The sequence below is a fragment of the Odocoileus virginianus genome, chromosome 7, assembly GCF_023699985.2.
Source record: "Odocoileus virginianus isolate 20LAN1187 ecotype Illinois chromosome 7, Ovbor_1.2, whole genome shotgun sequence".
NCBI lineage: Eukaryota > Metazoa > Chordata > Mammalia > Artiodactyla > Cervidae > Odocoileus > Odocoileus virginianus.
The window spans coordinates 58,532,786-58,548,729 of NC_069680.1; the positions used below are offsets into that span (position 1 = coordinate 58,532,786).

General features: G+C 35.1%; 1 protein-coding gene across 5 annotated transcripts in view; it reads right to left on the reverse strand.

The window, feature by feature from the left end:
- RUFY2 (RUN and FYVE domain containing 2) overlaps positions 1-15,944 on the reverse strand; it is a 42,456-nt gene that overhangs the window by 14,863 nt on the left and 11,649 nt on the right. For 2 of the 5 annotated variants that reach the window (XM_020869877.2, XM_020869873.2), the window contains exons 7-13: positions 15,113-15,178; positions 14,561-14,630; positions 12,133-12,234; positions 11,747-11,863; positions 10,771-10,938; positions 9,254-9,351; positions 6,702-6,821 (exon numbers count right to left, since the gene is read on the reverse strand). In XM_020869877.2, the coding sequence (XP_020725536.1) occupies positions 6,702-6,821; positions 9,254-9,351; positions 10,771-10,938; positions 11,747-11,863; positions 12,133-12,234; positions 14,561-14,630; positions 15,113-15,178 (741 nt within the window). Of the gene's footprint in view, positions 1-6,701; positions 8,498-9,253; positions 9,352-10,770; positions 10,939-11,746; positions 11,864-12,132; positions 12,235-14,560; positions 14,631-15,112; positions 15,179-15,944 lie in introns of those variants that run through there. The other 3 variants (XM_070470738.1, XM_020869876.2, XM_020869874.2) reach the window with 3 other exon arrangements.

Below are 15,944 nucleotides of genomic sequence, written 5' to 3' on the forward strand. Positions count from 1 at the left end.
ATATCACAGTATTACATTATTTTAATTTTTTGTGTTAAAATCACTTTTGTTTCCTCATATGGTTAGCATTTCCATCTATAGCCAAATTATTTTCAGGAAAGCAAATTTGAGATTTTATAATTCAAGTTGAAGAGACAAAATACTTCAAAATGGAATTGACAAATTGTTGATAAATACTATTTCACCACAGATTTAAAAGGGATATGGAGGGACAGGTATATATTGCTATCACTGAGTAAGCAAAGTACAGAGTGTGTTGAGTGGCCTCATCATCCAGAATCAGAAAAAACTGAGTGAGAAAGCAAAAGAAAAATTTTGATTATAAGTTATTTTACATATACTGTCAAAACACATGTTGATCACCAAAGGCAGACACCATAAGGAAAAAAAGGGAAACTATAACTATATAAAATATACAATGTATAAAAAATAAATAATAAATCTACTGTAAAATGCCTAAATGAATAAAAAACACTATGAACAAAGTTTAAAAATAAACTATAACTTGGAAAACATTTTCACTGTATGTGAAAGACCCAGAATAAATACATAAACAGTTCTTACAAATAAATATTAAAAAACTGAACACCACAGAGGAAAAAAATAGAGGATATGAACTGACAATTCACAAAAGAAATACAAAAGGCTATCACTAGTAATCAAATATATGCAAATTTAAACAATAAAGCACATTTTTTTTCAGGCTAAATGATTCCTTGAGGTTAACTGAGATACAATGGTATAGACCTACAATAATTGATATGATAAAATGTCCATGATGTATCAATAATAAATATAATAAACAAGATACTAAAGAGTATGTAGCATGTCTCCTCTTTCTAAGAAGCAAAAATATCTATGCATAACAAAAAATGATGTTCATCAAAATGTTATAAAGAAGACATATATATCCAGGGAATTCCCTGGAGGTCCAGTGGTCAACACTCCACTGAATGGGGTGTGGTGAGTTCAATTCCTGGTTGAGGAGTTAAGAAACCAAAAGTTTTTTCCATTTTAGGTGAAAAAAGGAAATGTGTTTAAAAAAAAAAAAGGAATTTGTTTTCCTTGGATAAAGTCCCAATTGCCTATTTCTATAGAAACAGTTCCAAATTTTCTCAGCCATCAGGGATTCCTATGATCTCTAAATTGTCAACATGTTTATGCTCTACCAAAATGGCACCAAATGAGAAATAAAATTCCTTTCACGGTTTCAGCAGGGACAAGTATCTCTCCCCAGCCCTACCAGCGTCCTATTGTGTAGGTTAGTCCTACTGGGAAGGGCCAGGTCCCTGGAGCATTATTTGGGTCATCCTTTGGGCAGTGATCAAATAGAGGCAGCACTGAAGAATAAATATTAGACTTGTCTTACCTACACTTCTGTCAAACTCTAGAAAAGCAATTCAGTAACACAGATTACTAAAGTTTCAAGATTGTCTTTTATTGACTGGCTAAGTGTTCCAGTCTTGCTTTTCACATTTTTCCCATTTTGGCAGGGCACAAGGAATTAAACAAGAAAACCCTTGGAACCATTAATAAACTTGATGACTTAAATGTTCCTTTCGATTTCTGTGGCCAAGAAAGTCCTGAAAGTGCTTTTGTGAAACTTTAAAGATTAAGAGAAAATGTTGGTTTGCTAAGTGGTTTCTTTTTTTGTGGGGGGCAGGGGCAGGTAGAAAAACAGGAGGGTTTTAGTTTCACAATGTACAAACGATGTACGTTTCCAACCAAGGTAATATTCCCTGGCCTAAAGCCTTATTCTATATACCAGCTTCTCAAAATGTTATTTTTATGGTAGATTTGAAAGAAACTTAATTTGGTTCTGGACAAGGTGGAGTAAACACATTTCTACCTATCTGTCCAACTAAGTACAATTAAAAACCCCAGACATTATATATAAACAAATATAAGAATATTCTGAAAGGGGGGAGAGAAGAAAGCAGACCAGCTAGGAACCCCAGGATTCAAGTAATAACACTGGTGAGGAGTGCCCTGAGGCTTCCTTTTGCTTCCTTAAAAGTTCAGACTGGGTGCTGAAAAATCCCACACGCACAAACAGCAATGGGCACAGATGAAAAAAGTCCCAAGGAAAGCCTACTCTCTCCTGCCAAAGAGCCAGGAATAAGCAGCCTAGCATGATAGAAACTTTATTTCAACAATAAACGCCCTACTCCAAAAAACACCAGAGGAAGAAACCATGCTCACCCCAACCACTGTCAGCAAAAGCCAAGTGGGGAGCATAATTTCTATGCTCACCTGGCACTAATGAGGTATGCCTTCCAATCCACCTGTGGTAGTATCAGAGAAAGCCAGTTTGGGAGCCTGAACTTTGACCACCACCCAGCAGTAATGAGCTATCCCTCCCCAGCCGCCTCTGTGATGTTGGTGGAAGTCACATGGAGAGCCTGGACTTCGATATGCATCAGTAACAAGGCATTTCTTACCCTCCACACAATGTCAGCAAAGGCCAAGTGGAGAATCCAGACTTCTACTCTTGCTTAGTGTCACTGAGGTACCTTTTTCTCTCTCCTCCAGGATGGTGTCAAGAGAGACCAAAAGGACAGCCTGGATTTCCATCCCCACTTCATGGTAACAAGGTACCACCTTCTCACTCCACAGTGTCAATGAGTGGAAAGCACAGATTTCAATCCCTGCCCACTAGTTAGGCACCCTTCTCCATTCCATCCAGGAACAGTCCTGGGCTTCTACCCCTACTTGGTATGAAGGGTCCATGGTCAGTGTCTAGATTCCACTGCTGGTGTGGTTTCCGTGAACGATGCTAAAACATAAAATTTAAGGAAGATGCAGTCTTATAACATAGTTCCCAAAATGTGCAGAAAGCAACTGAAAAACACTTGTTAGACCAAAACCCAGGAAAAATCTCAACTTGGATAAGAAAAAAAACTCAACAGATGACAACATGTCAGATAATTCCAGATGCTGAAATTAACTGACAAGAATTTTAAAGCAACCATCATAAAAATGTTCCCATAACCAATTAAAAATATGCTTAAGGAACCCTCCTACCCTGTTGGAGGAAATCTAAATTGGTGACGCCAATACGGAGAGCAGTATGGAGATTCTTTAAAAAAAATAAAAACAGGGTTAGAAAAAACCCCACCTGATCCTACAATTCCACTCACAGGCATGTATCTGGAGAAAATCATAATTCAAAAAGATACATGCACCCCAATGTTCACTGCAGCATTGTTTACAATAGCCAAGACATGAAAGAAACTTAAATGTCCATCAACAGAGGAATAGATAAAGAAAATGTAGTATATTTCTACAATGGAATATTACTCAGCCATAAAAAAGAATGAAATAATGCCATTTGCAGCAATATGAATGGACCTAGAGATTATCACACTAAGTGAGGTAAGCCAGACAAAGACAAAATACCATATGATATCAGTTACATGTGGAATCTTGGGGAAAAAAAATTACATACAAAACAGAAATAGACCCATGGACACGGAGAACAAGCTTATGATTACCAAAGGGGAAAGGTGGCCAGGGGGTGGTAAATTAAAATTTTGGGATTAATATACACACCACTGTATATAAAACAGATAACCGACAAGGTCTCACTGTATAGCACAGGGAACTGTACTCAATATTTTGTAATAATCTGTAAAGGAAAATAATCTAATATATATATATATATTTTATAAATATGTATATGTATATATATATATATATACATGAATCATTTTGCTCTACACATAAAACACATTTTAAATCAACTATAGTTCGATAAAATACAAAACAAATAAAAAATTGCAAAAATGTAATTTCCTCCACTTGAAAATTCCCTCTCCCGCCCAGATTGTGACCTAGACTTCTGACTATCATTTAAAATAAAGTTTATATTTTATCTCCTCTGAGAAAGAAAAAATGAATATGCTTGAAACAAATTAATGAATAAGAAGTTGTGGAAGGAAAGAAGGAAATTTTGGAAGAAAGAAAGAATCAAATGGAAATCTTAGAACTGAAAAATACAATAATCTCAATGAATAGGATTCATTTATATATACATACATGCAATGAATCTCAGTGAATGACAGGAAAAGAAGATGAGGAAAGAATGAACTTCCAAACAGAACAACAGGGGCTTCCCTGGTAGCTCAGTGGTAAAGAATTTGCCTGCCAAGGCAGGAGACGGGTGCTTGATCCCCGATCTGGGGAGGTCCCGCGAGTAACTAAGCCTTGTACGCCACCAAGTACGGAGCCTGCGCTCCAGAGCCCGGGAGCCGCAACGGCGGAGACCACACGCCACAGCTACGGAAGCCCGCACGCCCCAGGGCCGGTGCTCTGCAACGAGGGGACCACCGCAGCGGTTCCCAAGCACCGCAACCAGACAGAAGCCTGCACAGCAAACACCCAGCAGAGCCAAAAATAAACAAATAAATAAAATTATTAAGGAAAAAAAAAACAGAACAACAGAGACTACCCAATCTGAACAACAGAAAGAAAACTAAAAAAAAAAAAAAAAAGAACAGTGTCAGGGTCCTGTAGGACCATTAACAAAAAATCTAACATTATGATAGAGTCCCAGAAAGGAGAGGAGAAAGCAAATGGAACTGAAAAAAATATCTGAAGAAATAATGACTGAAATTTGTCCAAATCTGACAAACATAAGCCTAATAATTGAAGAAGCTGACCAAAGCTGAAATAGCATAAATCCAAAGAAAGAATCTTCAGAGTAATTAGAAGAACAATGATTCAGTCTACTTTTCATCAGAAATTATGAAGACCAAAAGAAAGCAGTACAACACTTTCAAGTCCTGAAAGAAAATAACTGTCGACTCAGAATTCTAAAGCTATTCTGAAACTACCCTTCAGAAATAAAGTTGATATCAAGACCTCAGATGAAAGAAAACTAAGAAGTTTGCTGCCAACAGACCTACCCTAGAAAAATGGCTAAATGAACTTCTTCAGACACAAAGAAGGAAAACTTGGAGCATCATGAAGAAAGAAAGAACAATAGAAAGTTTTCTAAATTATGTTTAATGGTTGAAACACAAATTATATCATTGTCTGATGTAGTTCTCAATATTACATAGGGGAAATGTTGAAGCAAATTATATTATGAGAGTGTAAAAAGGTCTAAGTGGAAGTAAGGCTTCCACGTTTCCCTCAAAGTAGTAAAACGCTGCTCTCAGTAGTGAAAAGTTGCAAATATAAATACAAATGGGCTAAATATATCATCAAAACAGAGAGTGACGAAATGGATAAAAAACATGCACTATAGGAAACTTACTTCAAATATAATGAAACAGATTAGGCTGAAAGTAAAAAGATAGAAGATGTACATAACATTGATCTTTTGTTTACTACATAAAAACATTAATCAGAAGAAAGTAGGAGTGGCTATGTTAATATGAGATATAGTAGATTTCAGAGCAAATAAAATTACCAGAGACAAAAAAGGAACATTATAAAATGATAAAAAGTCAATTCACCAAGAAGACAAAGAAATGCTAAATGTGCAGGCACCAAACAGAATTCCAGAATACAAGAGGCCAAAATTGATAGAACTGAAAGTAGAGATACACAAATCCACAATTATAGTTAGGATATTTCAACAAATCCTCTCTTGATAATTGATAGAACCACTAGACAGAAAATCATCAAGAACAGAAAAGAACACCTCAACCAATGGATATTTTTAACTAATTTTTATTGGAGTATAGTTGCTTTTTTAAGCAATGGATTTAAAGGTAGCTTAAATTAACACATCATATCTGGTAAATGATATTGCTTAATGACGTTACACATGGACTGCATAGTCCATGGGGTCACAAAGAGTTGGACACAACTGAGTGAACTTAACTTTTTTCAAACATAATGTATAACAATTTTCTATTGCTGTTTTGCTGTTTTCTTTAATAACAAAAATGATACGTATTTCTTGGGGTAAAAAAATACTGATCTAAAAAAAGTAAAAAGTAATTTTACTTTTACTATCAATTGCCATTACTCTCAATTTGCCATTACTCCCTTGAGATAATCATTTCCCAGAATCTGTATTCTTTTTTTTCTTTTTTGCTGTGTGGCACGTGGGACTTTAGTTCCCCAACTGGGATAAAATCCAAGCTCAGTGCAGTGGAAGCATGGAGTCTTAATCATTGAACTGCCAGGGAAGTCCCCAGAATCTATATTCTTAAAACTTTTCTATATGTAAATATACACCTATGCAGTTTTAGTTTTATAAAAAATGGTATAAAACTTCGCCTACAGCTTGTTTTTTTGGCATCTTTCCTAGCTGGTAATATGTAGATCTATCATATGAAGTACTAATAAAAATATTCTCAGAAAACATCATGTTCTTTGATAATATAAACTCTGTGGAGTTATGAAGATCTACTATACTCAGTATTTAGAAACATAATGGCCATCAGATTAATGCTGAACAAACAAAAAAAATAAAACTCTCCATGAGCAAGAAGATAGCAAGAAGGTTGAAAGTAACTCTATAAACAATAAAGGGAGCAAAAACATAAATCTTATCACAACTGTGCTTTCTAGTTTGTTATTTTTTTTTCCTAGTTTTTTTTTTTTAAGGGAAGTTCTACAATCTAGTCAGCATCGTTAAATAAATGAAAATACAGGTTTTCTTCTATTATGTGCTAAAAAAAGGTGGAAGAAAACAGGGAGAAATTATATTAACACAAGTATTTATTTCCAAGTAAAATACTCACAACTGTTTCTCCTTTTGGGAGATTTGTTTCTGCAGACTGTCGAATTTACTCTGATACTCTTGTAGATATTTCTTGTCCTCATCTTCAATTTCCATTTGCGCCTTCTCTGCTTGCTGCAATCTGGTGTAATTCAAATCAACTTTGGGTAAAACTGAGGCTAGAACTAGGGTGTAAAAGGGTGAAGAAGACAAATAAAAGAAAAATGGGGAAATAGAAACATTTCTAAATGAAAACAAAGTTTGGGGAAAAACTCACAAACTCAAACGTGAAAGAGCCACACAATGTCTAGAAATTGTTTTGTGATTTTTTTTTTCAATATAATACATAATATGCCCAGAATACTATCTTCAAATTTGCTTTATTTCTTGTTCGTAATTAACAATGCAAAGCAATATAGCCTTTACCACTTATGTAAAGCATAAGGAGTTAATTTTCAAAGTATAATACGTGCATTACTGCCTTTTTACAAAACCATGAAAAGTATAGTACTTATGTCTACACTAGGTGAAGAAGCCACATTGTTATATATTATGCTCGGATGTGTATGCCAGGAATCAAGTGTGCTACAAGGCCAAGAGCAAAGACCTGCAATTGCTTCAAATTATAGCCAAGTCCTCCCTGTAGAATCTTTATGCACTTACTAAAGTACGCCAATGCTTTTTGTGTGTGTATGCTTCTGTGTGTATATATATGTGTTTTAGGATTTGAAAGAATTTAGTACTAGTTGGCAACATTTGCTAGAGATCATTTTTGCTCCTCATCACTGAATTTTTAAAATTAGCTTAAAATGTGGATTTTTTTTTCTCCTTTTATTTACGTCATTGCTTCTCCTTGTGCTCAGCTCCACTCCCTGTCTCCTACGGCCATCTACCATTTCTTAGATTTAACGTCACTACTTGTATAAGAAAACATCTCCCAAGAATTCAAGGGACATTAAGTCCTTGAAGGGAATCATAAGAGAAATTTCTGTTCAACTAGCCAAAAAAGTTACCTCTTTTCTTCTTTAAAAACCATGCCCATGGGGCAACCCTCACACAATCCAAAAGTATAAAGGCCACTTTCAAAGAAAAGAGAGTAACATTCAAGTTATCTCTAAATCTAAATTTAAAATATTAACATGGGGAGATGGGATACCCAAGCTTTTCTCAAAGGGTACAGAAATGAAAAAAAAAAAAGTCAGAGTGAGGTAGGCCGTGAAGTTGTGCTATTATAGAAGAGGGCTAAGAGGAACTGGAAAGTCAAGGAGCTAAAGCATAAGATGATGGCCAATCTGAGTTATAAACTATTTTAAAATGTACTCAAAAATCAGTAAAGGAGCTAGTAAATAAAGAGTGGGCCAATGGGGAAAAAAAACTGTGCCAACACATTGTGAAACCAAAGGATAACTTATTAGTAAACAATTTTTAGATTTTTCATCAAAAAGTAGCTAAAAAGATAAAACTGCATTTGAAAATTCTGACCTCCAAAGGGTCAAGACTCAAATAAGCCCTTGTGCACAAGGTTTGAGGAATGTGTTTTTGGAAATCCAAGTGCACCCACTCTGCTTTATGGCAGTGTACTACCACGGCAGCTGATCAAGAAGTGTACAGGGTTCCTTTCAGAATACATAGTAGCGTAAATTATTTTTCAATTTAATATATTATAAAATTTTTGATTCTCTTTCAGTCTGTTTAAATACAAGTGGTCTTTAGAAAGATATATCTTTGACCAGCTTATACTGGTCCTGAGTGTCACTGCTGGCACATTTCACCAATGACATTGCAATTGTTCTAGTTTGAGTTAACAAATCATTGTCACTTCATAATGGAATGGACAGAAATCAAAGACAGAAAAAGGTAATAAAGATGTCCAAAATGTAAAAATGGGGATAAAGAAAACAAAAAAGAAAAAAGAAGAAAGAGGATGTCAATAAAAGAATATTCATGTCAATAAAGCATTAATAGTTATGTTTTTCATAAGTAGATTCAAAGAAAGCAATGATAAGACATATGTTGACACCAACATGACAGGTCAATGGAAATACATTACATTTTCCAACAATAAAAGTGAAAAATGCCAATATAAAACAATTCAATTTAAACAAAATTATTTCTTGGGTGGGGTTGAGGGTCCTAGCTCAAAGAAACACAACTAAACTGCCAACTCAGAAAGCTTGACTTCAGATAGAGATGGTGAATGACAAGGGATATGACAATCTATATGCATGGAAATCAATCAGGGATAATTCAATCATGGATTTTGTTCGTTTTTCACTTTTTCAAGGTTTTGTTTGTGTACTTGTCTTATGTAATACATTAAACCATATAAAATTGCCAATGTTAGGCCTATCTAAAAAATCTACAAAATGGCAATGACAAATGAATCAGGCTAATATTAAGCAACTTGATTCCATGCAACAATCAAAACAAAAAAGGCAAAATTCTGCTGGGCTTTTAAAAAAAAAAGTCCTAATCTAAACTTTCCTAACGGTCTTTGTGGCAGGCGTCAGAGCTGAATAAAGGAAAGAGGGGACAGAGGAAGCAAAACAGGAGCCAAGACTGGAAATGCTGTACCTCTGTTCCAGCTGCCTCATGGCTGCAGTGATTTTACTGGTTTTTTCTTCTAGTCGGGCAATTATTTCATTTTTTTCTTTCAAACCATCTTCAGAACCCTATTTAGAAAAAACATAAAAGCTACAGTGGCTTCGAATTTTTTTAAACCCAAATATGTATAAGCTTTGTATACCATTTTGCTATGGGATTCTTATTTTGAAACGACCAGCCTTTATTTACAGATTAAACTATTCCTAGATGCACCCCTGTGTTCACAGTAGCACTATTCACAATAGCCAAAACATAGAAATAACCTAAATGTCCATCAAAAAAAGACTGGATAAAGATGGGGTATATTTATACAGTGGAATATGACTCAGCCATCAAAAAAAGAACAAAATAATGCCATTTGCAACAACGTGGATACAACTAGAGACTATCATAGTAAGTGAAGTAAGTCAGAAAGAGAAAGACAAATACCATGTTATCTCTTGTATGTAGAATATAAAATATGGCACAAATGAACATATCTATGAAACAGACTCACAGACATAGAGAAATATTTTTCACTGCCAAGTGTGTAGGTGGAGGAGATGGACTGGGTGTCTGGGGTTAGTAAATGCAAACTATTACACATAGAATGGATAAACAACAAAGTCCTCTGTATGGCACAGGGAATTATATTCAATATCCTGGGATAAATTTTAATGGAAAAGAATATAAAAAGAATGTATATATACGTGTAAGTGAGTCATTTTGCTATACAGCAGAAATAACATAGTAAATCAACTACACTTCAGTTAAAAAACAATGAATTAAAAATAAAATACTCCTAGATCTAAAGCAATACTATTATTAGTCTTCATTTAAAATGTAATAAAGGGGGAATTCCCTGGGAGTCCAGTGGTTAAGACTCTTGAGCTTTCACTGCTGAGAACACAGGTTCAGTCCCTGGCTGGGGAACTAAGATCCCATAAATCATGCAGTGCAGTCAAGAAAAAAATACAATAATAATAAAGGGGAAAAAAACCCTCACCCTTCAATGTTTTCAGAAGATGGCAGAATAAATAAACTCTTGAAAAATACACTATTTTTTTCAAATTAAATTGTAAAAGCCTTTTGGCAACATGTCTACTTAACAGCAAGATCACTTTATCAGAAAACTCAAAACAATTACAGTAAAGCATTTTAATCAAAATTAAATCTCTCAAAAAAAAGAAAAAAAAATTAAATCTCTCTCAGGACTACACTGTGCAAAATTTACAAAAATGTGTTGCATATTTTGATTAAATTTTACCAAAAGATTTAATCTTCATCTGTTATCCTGTCAACCTCAAGAAACAAATTCAGGTGATTTTTGTCTGTTCTTTGACATTATTACAGTTCTTCAGCTTCCATTTAGGAAAAAAGCCACTGATTTTTACTAATAAAATGGCACAATTACAATGAATTCATCTCTTTAAAACCAAATCCTTCATACAAATACTCATTCTTAATCATATAACAAGAAATTCCAAGATTTTAAGAATATTCCTTACCTGCAACTTTTGATACATTTCTATGTTAATTGCTTTAACTTCCTCCAGTTGTTGTCGAAGGCCTATCAGAGTATCTTGTTTCTCATGGATATCTTTCTCCAACAACTTCATGGCAAGTTCAATCTCATGTTTCATACTAACTTGTACTGCCAGCTCATTCTCCACATCCTGCAATTCAACAGCCTCAACTCACACACTATTTCAGGATGTCAAAGTCAGATACACAACAGTTAATTAGACCAAGATTCACTATGCAGACTACTACTTTTGAGTTATAAGCCCCATTAAATGCAATCAGCTAGGCCCTATAACAACGTTCTATATTTTCAAAGGCACATTTTGTTAAATGAAAGCATCTTACACATCCTATTAATTATCACTATTCTACTGGCTCAAGAATTATGGACTTTTAAGCCTCATAAACTCAGTATTAATTTTCCTCAAAGAAATGACGTAGTCCATATAAGACCAGAGATAAATCAAAAACACCATTTCACAAACAGTTTTATTTCTTTTCTTAAAGAATTTTATATCAGAGGATCTTAAGACAAATGTCTCTTGACTCTTTTTGATCTGGGTTGGTTACACAGGTATTTATATTATAATCCATCAAGCTACATACTTGTATTTTTCTGCTGATATTTCATAACTTAAAGGGTTAAAAAATAAGTTAACGTTAAAAAATATGTTAACTTTAAATAAGACTTTACTGTTTGGATCTTGATATCTGAATACATCACTCTATTCTATTTTCTGTAATGCTGGTCACAATGCACTATTTCACAGACAGACTATAACACTGTTTAAAAACACTGTTAATAAAACAGATATAGTGGGAGTTTAAAAAGGTAGAAGGGGAATTAAGGGAATGAGATTGCTATCTCACACCAAGGAAGGCAAGTCTGATAGAGATTTTAACCAGTGCTTATGGGGAAAATAATATCATTTTTGCTAATGTAACTGTAATGCAACCTACCTGTCTTAACTGAGATTCATCTCGAAGCTGCCTTCTGGCTTCATTATACATTTCATCTAGCCCTTGCCTGGAATGCTTATATGTTTGAAGCTCAGTTTCCACATCTACTTTGGTAACCTAGGACAAAAACAGAAAATGTTTTACTCTATATGGAGTGTGTTGCCACGCCTTCCCCAGGGGATCTTCCCAACCCAGGGATCGAACCCAAGTCTCTTATGTCTCCTTCACTGGCAGGCGGGTTTTTTACCACTAGTGCCATCTGATAAATCCATTCTATAATCACTTCTATTAGTTAATACAGCACAGAAATACCCAGTCTATCTATGCAAAAGCCCCCAAAACGGCTATTTCTGACGCAAGTCAATCTGTAATCAGTCTACACTTACCTCTAGGTGCTGCTGTGTTTTCATTAAAATCAATTTATTTTCACTTCGTAATTGATGATTTTCTTCTTGGAGTTTAATGATATTATTCTTTGCTATTGCTAACTAAAAATAAAATGAGGAATAAAAAAAGATTTTAAACATCTTTATTTATACTTGCTTTACAGGTTATGTTCATGGCTATTCATAACAGAAGATAAAATTCTAAAACTTGTAAAATGAATCTCACATCTACAGAAATTTTCATAAGAAAAATGCTATTATCCCAAGATACCAACTAAAGAAATTGTATTTCTATTTCCTTTTGTTAGTCAAATCATGTCAGCAGAAACATTGTTTATATGACTTACAATGTGTCGTGAATACGAAGTGCATGAGTAAGCATATGAAGAATTATATGCTAAACAATAAGACAACTGTTTGTATGTCAAACAATAAGACTGTAAAGACTTGTGCAAAGACAACAACATCTATAAGGAAAGCTGTGCTACAATTGAAAATGCAATACAGACATTCATGATAACCAAACAGGGCACGCTTGTGAAATCTGGGCGCACTGAGTGACCATCACAAATATAAGACAGCTCTCACCATCAGAGTTAAACATGAATGAAATTAAATATGAATAACTAAGTAAGTGACTTGGCTCTGAAGCTTAAAATGAAAAAAGAGATTCTAGGAGAGGAAAGCAGAAACCAGGCCCCAGTGTTGGCTTGCAAATAAATTTCTAAACACTCTGTCAGAAATGCAACTTGAACTTCACAGTGCCCCTGTGTTCAAGAAGAGGCACAAACTAGTGAGTAGCTCTCTCCAATGGTCCCAATCTATCACACTATCAAATGGTCCTAAACAATCAAAATGAAAACTCATACAATCATGTGCTTCCTGGTTTGGGACAACTGGGTCAGTTCTAAAAGAATGTGGATTCTAATTAGCATAGAAAATAGAATTCATAGTACTAATAACATATTTTTTCCTGGAGCCTAAGTAATTCTGAAAAAGGAAAGCAATTCTATGGTTAAGTGAAAGTCACTCAAGTCATATCCGATTCTTCGTGACCCCATGGACAGAGTCCACCAGGCTCCTCTGTCCGTGGAATTTTCCAGGCAAGAGTAGGTAGCCATTTCCTTTTCCAGGGGAATCCCAACCAAGGGATCAAACCTGTGTCTCCCGTATTGCAGGCAGATTGTCTATTGTCTGGGCTACTAGGGAAGCCCCCATGGTAATTCTGGGGCTAGGCTATTTTTCTTTAAATCTCAAAAGCAACTTGGCATGTGTGTGTGCTCAACTCTTTGCAACCCCATGGACTGCAGCCCGCCAGGCTCTTCTGTCCAAGGGATTTCCCAGGCAAGAATACTCAAGTGGGTTGCCATTTCCTTCTTCAAGGGGTCTTCCTGATGCAGGGATCAAATCCACATCTGTCTTGCATCTCCTGCACTGGCAGGCAGATTCTTTACCACTGAGCTATCTGGGAAGCCCCAAAGCAACTTTACAAATAGTACATTACCATACATAAAATAGACAGCCAACGGGAATTTGCTGTGTGGCTCAGGAAACTCAAACAGGGACTCTGTATCAACCTAGAGAGGTGGGATGGGGCGAGAGATGGGAGGGAGATTCAAAAGGGAGGGGATATATGTATACCAATGGCTGATTCATGTTGAGGTTTGACAGAAAACAACAAAATTCTGTAAAGCAAATATCCTTCAATTAAAAAATAAATTAATTAAAAACAAAAAAAAGTGAGAGATGTGGGGAGTTCCTTGGTGGCCTAGTGGTTAGGATTCAGCACTGTCACTGCCGTGGCACTGGCTCAAACCCTGATCGGGGAACTGAGATCCTGCAAGATGTATGGCATGGCCAAAACATTTTTTTAAAAGTTAAAACAAAAAAGAGCTGAAATAAATTTCTGATTTGTGACCACCAAATAGCTACTTTGACAATGCAAAAAACCAGAGTACATCAGATGAGTTTCACACATGGGAGGCCATAGAAAGGATTGACATGATCATGGAGTGATGCTTGTAAGGAAAATTAATCTGAATATGGGAACAAGGGGGACAGGAGATCATTTTAATGGGAATTTCTAACTATAGGTGATTCCACTATCTAAATATAGGTCATCCAAGTCGAGAAATGAGATTCACAGTTTATTTATAGATGAGTGTGTATGCATTGCATTTGGGGGCTCATTTCTAGAAGTTGGGTATCTCAAATAATTCACAGTCACCTAAGGACTTGCCCGAGAATAATATGTGGTTTCTCTAGAACTTATGATGATCAATTACAAGTATTTCATCATAATGATGAAAATGTGTTTGTGTGTGTGTGCACACATGTGCACACGCTTAGCACATTCATACTTAAAATGGAAAAGGCTTGCCAATACTAGGTCCTTGAAAGACAATTATCCATGGCTGGGTGACAATACCTCTTCAATCAGCTTAGTATTTGACTTTTCTAATGAGTCAACTCTTGAATGGAGACTGCTGACTGTGCTGCTGAAATTGATAAAGAAAAAACTCATTCAGAATCACACATACTCTCAAAGGCAAGAAAAAATTTGTTATTCTGGACTCATCATGTTGACTGACATGCACCAACTGCCTTCTCTGAATTTTTTATTGCCATACTTACACATGAAGTCCTCTAAAGTAGGAAAAATTAATTTTTGAACCACCAAAATGACTTAAACTTTCACCCTACCTGGCCTTTTTGCTCAAGGGCAGGGTGATAAGTCTGAAATTCTATTTTAAAATGTCTCTGAATATTCTATTTAAAAATATAACTCTCATTTTCTGCTGAAGATCAATTATTTCCAATAATTTTCTGTATTCTTAATTTCCATTCACTCTCTATCCCCTCAACCCCTTTTCAAATGCTTATAAAAAAAAGAATAGGGTTAAGAGGACCTAAAAGGGGGAAAAAAATCTTAAGACAATATCCAAAATATATTAAGTATCTATGTGTCCATAATACTTACTTCAGTTGTCTATTTAATTCTTCAACATAATTCTTCTGGTCTAATATTGCAGCAATTTGAACATTCCTAGAGGAGGAGGGAAAAGCAGATTTTAGTTAACTAGAAAGGAATCTACTGGGTGGCCAAAAAAAACAAACAAACAAGAAATACACAAAAGGTCTAAATCATCTACAACTGTTGTGAAACCGTAATGGTAAAACAACATTTCAGTTCAGTTCAGCTGCTCAGTCATGTCCGACTCTTTGCAACCCCATGGACTGCAGCACACCAGGCTTCCCTGTCCAACACTGTCTTGTCTTTCAAATAAAATTCAACCATCTTTATAATCAAATAGCCGTAAGCTATGAACTAAAAAACTATTAACCTTTGTTAAATAAATTACATGCTAATATTAAACAATACCATTAGTATATTCTTTAATTTTTTGCATTTATTTTTTAAGAAATATACTTGATACATGAAGTGTAAAGTATACAACCTGTTAATCTAATATGTTTATATACTGTGATGGACTGCCATTGTAGCAATAATTAGCACTTCTCATATTACATAATTATCTTTTTTCTTTAGTGGACCAAATAAGTTTATTTTAAATTTAAACACAACTGTGTTAAAATAAACCAGTATTTGTAAGTTTATGAATAATAAACTTATATCTCTTTTTATCACAGAAATAAGAGTTGACAATTAAAATGGGTCTCTGGGGAATTCCCTGGCAGTTCAGTGGTTAGGATTCTACATTCTCACTGCCAAGGGCCTGGGTTTGGTACCTGGTTGGGGAACTAAAATCCCATAAGCCTTGAAGCACAACCAAAAAACAAATAAATAAAAA